This window comes from Myotis lucifugus, unplaced genomic scaffold (assembly GCF_000147115.1).
Source record: "Myotis lucifugus unplaced genomic scaffold, Myoluc2.0 scaffold_9, whole genome shotgun sequence".
NCBI classification, from domain to species: Eukaryota; Metazoa; Chordata; class Mammalia; order Chiroptera; family Vespertilionidae; genus Myotis; species Myotis lucifugus.
The window spans coordinates 4,218,935-4,227,907 of NW_005871057.1; the positions used below are offsets into that span (position 1 = coordinate 4,218,935).

At 34.9% G+C, this 8,973-nt stretch overlaps 1 protein-coding gene across 1 annotated transcript in view; it reads left to right on the forward strand.

Annotated features, from left to right (window-relative positions):
- OTOGL (otogelin like) overlaps positions 1 to 7,783 on the forward strand; it is a 145,768-nt gene extending 137,985 nt beyond the window's left edge. The window contains exons 55-58 of the mRNA XM_023749758.1: positions 1,338 to 1,457; positions 2,906 to 2,951; positions 6,873 to 6,952; positions 7,583 to 7,783. Coding sequence (XP_023605526.1) covers positions 1,338 to 1,457; positions 2,906 to 2,951; positions 6,873 to 6,952; positions 7,583 to 7,783 — 447 coding nt within the window. The remainder of the gene's footprint in view (positions 1 to 1,337; positions 1,458 to 2,905; positions 2,952 to 6,872; positions 6,953 to 7,582) is intronic.
- The last annotated feature ends 1,190 nt before the right edge of the window (positions 7,784 to 8,973 follow it).

Genomic DNA, 8,973 nt, shown 5'->3' on the forward strand with positions numbered 1-8,973 from the left:
ATACACACATACATACATACATATAATTATGTAATAAATATGTTTAGCAGACTTTTCTTTCTTTTTGTTTGTTTTGTTTATTAATCCTCATGGTCTGGTGCATGAAATTTGTGCAGAGGTAGGGTCCTTAGGCCTGGCCGGCAATCAGGGCTGATCTGTGGGGCGACCAGCGGGGCGATCAGGGAGGCCGGCCCCGTCTGCTTGCCGGCCAGCCCCACCCCCCACTGCCACCAGTCACCTCCGTCTGTGGGGCAACCAGTGGGGTGATTGGGGTGATCCTGCTCGCTGGCCCTGCCCCCCCACTGTTGCTGCTCGCCTCCTCTGTGGGGCAACTGGCGGGGTGACTGGGGGCCCCCGCTGGCACTTGCCTTGGCTGGCCTGGGGCCTGCAAGCTGGGGGAAGCTCCCGTGTTGAGCATCTGCCCTCCGGTGGTCAGTGCACGTCATAGCAACCGGTCATTCTGTCAGTCATTCCGCAGTTCGGTTGATTTGCATATAAGGCTGTTATTATATAGGATAATTATGTAATAAATATGTTTAGCAGACTTTCTTTCTTTTTGTTTTTTTTTGTTTGTTGACCTGAAAATATTTTTTCATTGATTTTTAGAGAAAGTGGAAGGGAGGGGGAGAGAGAGAAACATCGATGTGTGAGAGAGAGAGACCTGTCCAGGGCTGGGGATCAAGCCTGCAACTAAACCAGTATCACACCCGGGACCCTTCAGTCCCTGGGCTGAGGCTCTACCCACTGAGCACAATCAGCTAGGGCTAGCAGACTTTATTTCTATATAGAAATTCTGACACCAGGAATGAAATAAACAGTTATTATGTTTAAAAGTTAAAAGACTAGGAATAGATTTTAAAATAGCCATAAGGTATACAAGACTAGAACCATTAGTCAATAATTACTATCATGTGAAGATTTTTAAATATTTTGCTGACAAGGGAGTGGAAGGAAGAATAAACAAGTCTCAAGAAAGGAGGTGTATTACATAATATGATTTGTTTTTTTATAATTAGTGAGGGAAATAGGAGAGCAAGACATTTGACACTTGATCAAATTAGATAATTTTGTAGTAGAAACAAATACCTTTTGCTTCTTTACTCCCTACTGCTTTACACATTTACATGTCAGTTCTAGTATGAAACCAAACACAAACACACACACACACATACACACACACACACCATGCATGTATTTTAATCATTTCCAGATGGACGTTTTATGACTCAAAAAGCTTTCTGCATCATGCCGGTTGATTCAGTAGGATAGGAAATATTTTACTTCAGAAATTTAGCAGATTTCAATAGTAAAACAGATACTTTCTCTTTTATTTTTAGGAGGGGAGTATGTGGCACTATAACTGTACCACATATGAATGTGTCAAGACTGATGAAGGAACAATGATTCTGAACTACAGTATGGTCTGCCCCCCTTTTAATGAGACTGAATGCAAAATGGTTTGTACTTTGTTATATTTAAGAACATTGAGTATTAAATATAATTTAGTAGAAAATAGTGTGTTTTCCAAGGTCATACATACATTGTAGCTTATTTATTTTGGTGAATGTTTTATTTTCATGTATACATAAAGGCTCTATTATATATCCTCAGTTTTCCATTTTGAATTATATATGGTATTCCAAATAATTTTCACTCTCCCTGAATACACATTATGCTGTCTCTGGGTTTTTAATATGTAGATAAAGGATTACTGAAAAATCATTTGATCACCAAGCCTCTTTCTCAATATGGATCAATAAACGAATCAATCAGAGCTTGAATGATTTTCTCTTTCTTAAACACACAGCCAGATTTATGATGTAATGTACTGTTTAATGCATGCTGGCCTGAGTGAAATTTGTCTTAGCTCCTCTGAGCACAGGCCACTGTGGAACTGAGCACGTGTCATAGCTGGTCCTTCAGTTTTGTTCTCCCAATTCCTTATTCTCTCAGATTTTTAAAAGTGATACAATTTTCCCGCCTTTTTATTACTAACTTTGAAGGTTGCTGGAACAACTTCCTATTCCATGTGAAAGTAATACAATTTTTAAAAAAGATTATCTGTAGCTTTAATTATTTAATAGGTAATAATCCCTAATGAAAAGTAAGCTTTGCTCTGTTGTGGGGGGCAATATTTTCTAAGTGTAGAGAAATAACAGTCTCATTGATTTTTTTTCAAAATGTCCTTTTTTAGTAATGACGGATAACTCGCTAGCTGGCAAGGTAGATAAAATATGTACTAAAGCTATAGAATTTCAGGTCTGGAAAGAATCTTAGACACCATCTTAATTCACAGATTTTAAAATTTGAATTGTAATTATCAAGTTGCTGAAAGCAAATAGAAACTTACTGTAATAATTCTAAATGATAATAAAATTTTCTTAATTTATCCTTAGGCAGAAGCCATTCTAGAGTTTTTTTTTTAAATAGAAAAATAATAAAGAAAAAGATACACCATTTTAACATTCGACTATATTCAGAAACTCAGTCTAGTCTTATAGAGTAGCTTATATTATTTTGTAGAGTTGAAAAATATAATGACCTCTACTGGTAAGACTTTTTTTTTATTTAAAAATTTGGGCTGATGCCAAGTTGGTCTCAGCCCGTCTGCCAGCAGATATAATAATAAATCTATAATTCTTAAAAAAATAAAGTTTTGTAGTGTTTTTGAAGGAAGTTAATCTTTTTACACTTTCATATTATGAATAAAGAAATAACAATGTTTTAAATATATGCTCCTACATTTTTTACAAAAGGAATTCTTATTAGTAGTTAAATTCCAATCGTTTTCCTATAAAGTACTTTGTGATACTTAATAAAAATATCGAGAGAGTTAGTTTTCTATTTCTAGTCCAAGAGGTAATAAACAAACACTGTGAGTTTTGACTTTCTCCTCTCTTCCTAGAATGAAGGAGTTGTAAAGCTTTATAATGAAGGCTGTTGCAAGATCTGTAAGTGAAGACATATTACATTGATTAATTTGATAGATTAGTTTTAATTGTCCTATGATTTCTCTTGTAAAATTCAGTTCTTATGACACGTGGAGGGAAACAAATTGTATGATGCATATTAAATGTTTTTGTGTCATGGCTGATTATTTTGTAATTTAGTCTTCATCGAGTAATGTGTTTCTTTAGATAAATTTTAATTTAAATATTAGAAATTTCTTTATTGTTGCATTTCCCCAAAGGTATTGTGTAGGACTCTAATGGGTTTAAGTTTAAAAGTGCTCTATGGTCAGATTTACTTGGAACATGCAGAACTATGCAATAGTAAGTAGGCTACGATGAGAAGGTCACTGTGACTCCAATAAGGGCAAAGTGCAGTATGTTCCAAACCTATTGGGACAAGTCTATGGTTCTGTATGATACATTTGAGAAATGCTAATTTAATGAGTACATTTAAATCCTATATGTAAAACTTCCCAATAATTGTTTTGATAAAGGTATGTACACACAATATTAGTTTAAATGATAAGGTTTATTTCATAGTAATTTTTAAAATATATATTTTTATTGATTTCAGAGAGGGAGACAGAGAGATAGAAACATCAATGATAAGAGAGAATCATTGATCAGCTGCCTCCTACACACCTTACCTTGGGGATCCATCCGCAACCAGGGCATGTGCCCTGACTGGAATTGAACCATGACCTCTAGGTCCGTATGTCAACACTCAACCACTGAGCCACGCCAGCTGGGGTTCATAGTAATTTTTAATGATTTTAAGGACTGAAATAGAATAGAGAGGTATTAATGCAGCCATTTTTTTCTTTTTTTTTTTAAGTGTTTATGACTTTCTCAAGATAAAAACAGGAGTTTTAGGCTAGAATGGCAGTTTTTATTTACATGGTATGTAAATCTGACACACACAAACCTACCACAACAAACAAAAGAGTTCAACATAAGATGGCCTGACATCTAATGTGACATTGTATTCGTTTGCTAATGCTGTTATAACCAAGTGCCACAAGCTGGGTGACTTAGACATGTATCATCTCAAGTTCTGGAGGTTAGGAGTGCAAAATACAGAGGTCCATGGGTTGGTTCCTACTGAGGACTTGAGGGGAAGATCTGCTGCAGGCCTCTCTTCTTAGCCTATAGAGGGCTGTCTTCATGTTCATGCTGGGTTCTTCTTGTATGTGTATCTTTCTCTAAATCCCCCCTTTTTATAAGGACGTGAGTCAGATTGGATTGGGGCCTCCCCTAATGATCTCATTTTCACTTGATTACCTCTGTAAAGACCCCATCTCTAAGTAAGGTCATTTTTGAGGCTCATAGGGATATTTCAACTCATAATAGCTTTTATTGCTCGGACTTTTGTAAATAGGATAATGCCACTTACACATTCTTAATTACTGGGGCTCTTAGACACACACTAATTAAATTTTTTTTCTGTTAGAAAATAATTAGTTTTTAATTGAGTATTTTATGAATTGTATGTAAACTAATGTATATCCAGTAGTCATTGTATCAGGAACCCAAGGAATGAAATTAGGCTCCAGAATCTGAGGAAGTTTATATTTTTTATGATTTCACTTCTTTTTCCTCGGCTTCTTCAGTCTAGACTCTTCTTTAGGTATGAGATATGAGTAGAATCATGAGCAAATGTGAAGAACTTGGATTCTGTAACTCCATGCTAATTATTAGAGAAGTGAATGTTATCTGAGGGTAGACAGGAGATCTGTGTGACTGACCATGTTAGTACTATTTATTGCCTGTCACACATAGACACTCTAGTAAGCCCAATGCAGACCAGTACTACAACTAATCTTCCTATGTTCTGAGAGCTAGATGGGAAGATAGGGAAGGCTCCCCCTATAGAAAAGAAAATGAAGGTCAGAAAAGTTGATCACACTCATCAGTAATAGAGTAAGGGCTGTCTAATGCCTGGTCCCGGGGCTTTTCAATTCTGCTAAGCTCTTTGAAGCTGCAGAATAGTAAAAAGTCACCTCAGTTTTTCCTATCTGATGAGTAAGGACTTGTAAGGAAGTTTCAGCTTTGGTATCAGAGAACCCTTGTCTGCAGTCTTTGTTTTTGTGTGACCAGGCTATACCAGGGAGACTGTGGGTATTGGATACTATCACACGTGCTGTGCTAAACAAAATGTGTTACAATAAAGTCTCTGAGAATGAATAGGAATGCTTCTTGGTACAAACAAATTTATGCTGTCTAACTAAATTGATGCTATCCCAATTTCATTCATCAAATGAATTGACTTATCAAACCAATTTTTATTGAGTGCCTACCACACACCAGACAGTCTTTTAGCACTGGCACTGTGATAGTGAATGAAACAGTATCTGTATGCATGGTGCATATTTTCAAGAAGTGGAAGAAACAATGAACACATAAATATATATTATTATGTCAGGTAGTGATGAGTGATGTAAAGAAAAATAGTGCAGAATAAAAGGGATGGAGAGTGAAGGGAACAGGGTTGCTAACTTCAGTGGTTAAAGAAGGCCTCTGTAATGAAGTGTCATTTGAATGGAGACTGAATGTCCGCCAGAAGAATGAAGAGTGTTGAAAGCAAAGGAAATAGCAGGTGTGGCTATAGCACAGGGATGAAAGTGATAGAAAGAAGAGGGTAAGGTACCTTACAGGTGATGTTAAAGATGTTTTCTTTCTAAACAATTATTCTTAAACTTGCATGAAGTAACGACGGAGTGAAAGCACTATAAGGTACAAACAGCCGGCCCTCTGTCCCCAACACTGAGCCTTGGGTCACACTGCAGGTGGGAGATCAGGGAAAGGAGAAAGAACAAGCAGAGGAGGTAGAGGAGGAGCCACAAATGAGATGAGAGGAAAACCAAAGTGGCTGTTCTAGAAGCCAAGTGTAGAGAGTGTGTCAAGAAGAAGAGAGTGATGGACTGGGTCAAATACGACTGGGAAGTCAAATAGAATGAGAACTGATGTGTGACCTTGAATTTAGCAATTTAAAGGTCAAGTGTGACCTTGAGGAGGACAGTTTAATTTCAGGTAATCTTTACTTGAACCAGAATAGCTTAGCTCTGATATACTTTACATGTTGGGATTTCACAGAAGTATTTAATTAAAAAATAATTTTGTGACTAAAACCATTTGAAAACTGGATATCTACACCCAGCCTTTTGCAAACAAGGTAAATCAGCAGAATGACAAAAAAACTTAGTATCAGAGCAAAAACATCTTGGACTTTTGCAGCCTGATTCAGAGTTATATCTACTACATACAGCGTGAAATAAATATTCTTGGTGTATTGCCAAGTGATAATCCACCACCCACACAGAGGCATATTAATATGTCATTAATTAATAGAAAGTGTTTTCATTTGAACTCCTAAGAGATCATTTCAGAACCATCAAATCAAATTAGCATCACTCATCCATACATTTAATCATGGTTGATAAATAGTTCAATTTATGCTTGATATTTTATTAATATACATTATAAATGTATTAGTTTTTAATTTCAAAATAAATTTATGTATACTAGTATATGTATAGATGCCTTAATTATTTATGTGTATATTTACTTTTCGATACCATGTAATAAACATTTTATCTATCTATTTATCTACATACCACACAGAGGTTGGTACATACTATACTGTTAGCTTTACTGTATGTGTAGAATATTTTTGATTTGTGAGTATGGTAATTATTCTGACAATAAGGTAAAGAGAAGTATGAAGCGAGAAAATATAAGAGATAATCTATTTAGATGGTGAAAATAAATACTGAACATAAAATATGAGGGAAATTTTAAATATTTCTTAATATAGGAATATATTTTATGTAAACATCAATTTTCAATATATTATTTCAATGGAATTAAGAAACAATTTGGCATGAGCCTTTTAATGAATAAATACATTCTCTATTTTATCAGGTAAACGAGAAGAAAGAATATGCCAGAAAGTGATTATTAAATCAGTTATAAGGAAACAGGACTGTATAAGTCAGAGCTCTGTAAGTGGAAAAATATCATTTGTTACATAAAGGGCATGTGTCTTTCCAAAGTATATGTATCACAGCACGAATAAGTTTGCAAGCCAACAAAATGCTAACACAATATTTAGCTTTGAGATTATTCTTAAATTCTAATATTAAAATGTCTTGTGAAGAAGTGTGAATTATTCTTAGCATAAGTAGTCAAAAGTCCTGAAGTGATAACAGCAATCCAGAGATGGAAATTGAATCTAAATATATTTGACTACATATTTTCTTAACTATGCAATTTTACTCAGCAAAAATAGTCCTGGTTCTAACTTTACCTCCTTTAATATGACCCACACAATCCCACAGTCTACTTGAGCCATGCTATAATATGGGTTACAATAGACTCATTAGATTATGATTAATATATTGCAGGCACCTGTCTAGTTATGTGAGCATGTTTCATACTTTGTCAGCATTGTTTTCCTAGGCATCACCATGGAACTAAGTTACTAAATTTCAACCTGGTATGTTTTGCCACCTTTTAACATAGAGAAGCTTGAGAGTAAAGTGATAAGAAAGCCTTGCTTTCATTTGACTTAGTAAAATCAAGTAACCAGATTTTTAAATTTAGAGTTTTTTTCTCATCATCTCTCCTTACAGATAAATGTTGCATCTTGTGATGGGAAATGCCCATCCGCCACCATATATAACATCAACATTGAGAGCCATCTAAGATTCTGTAAGTGTTGTCGTGAGAATGGAGTGCGGAATCTGACTGTGCCCCTGTATTGTTCGGGAAATGGCACCGAGATCATGTACACGCTCCAGGAACCTATAGACTGCACATGCCAGTGGAATTAGACGTGTGGATTCCAGAACTCTATGCAACATCACCGATCAAATGGAGTTAACTTTCAGCACTGTTATTTAGGCACTGGGCAGATTTATACTGTTTACTGATAATGTACTTTTCAGACTATTGGGATATAGCAATTAACAAAAATATACACAATTCCCATGGAAAATTAGATGTGTTAATTTACTCAATTTTAGAGAAGTAAATTATTTTAAGTTGTTCAGCTGGAATACTATACATATTATTGCAACATGCTAAAAACCTGAGATATGCTCATTAAGCAGGTTATTTTGCAGAATTCTTAAAGTTTCATTCAATAGTCATTTTTTGATATTCTGGTAAATGTAATCAGTTAAAATTGGTATCTGGATAGTCATAAAGGGTGGTATGCCTAGAGACAGATCATAGAACTATAGGATTTTAGAATTTTAAAAACTTGAATAGATATTAGGGGTATTACTACAAATCCCCCTCATTTTGCAGGTCTAGCAGATAAACAGAGAAGCTGGTGACTTGTACAAATTAATTCAGTACAACAATATATTGAATTCATGTTAATAGTTAAGTCTAGATATTTAATATTCCAGTCCTATGTTCTTTTCTTTTGGATGGTACAGTAAGATGTCTATCACAGAATCTTTCATTCTTAAAGAGTTAGCCTTGCATAGGATTAAGAATTTTAAATTCAATGCCTTTATAAAAAAAAAGAAACACAATGCCACACATTCATATGTATATACATACATTTAATAGTTATTCCAATAATAAGGAATGGGGAAATGTAGCATCAGTTCCTAAATAGAGGAGGGATATCTTGGGCTTTTATTTTTTTATACCATTAAAACTATTATTAAGTATGTTGTCACTACTTAACATTTAGTTAGCTATTTACTATCTCATGCACATCTGATTTTTGAGATGTATTTGCATACTATTGAAGTTACATGCTTTTTGCTTTTCATGCTGCTGCTTTGCCAATGAAGAATGAGATAAAATTATTTGAATGTATTAATAATTCTATAACAGAATGCTGCACTTCTTACATACAGATTATTGACATATGCAAGGAATATATCCTGAGATCTTTGCAAATGTCAAAATTCTTTGATATTTACAGTACATAATTGTCTGAGTTTCCTTGTATGTAAAAAGGAGAGAATGCTCTAGTTGGTATTATTATCGTGAGGACCTAATG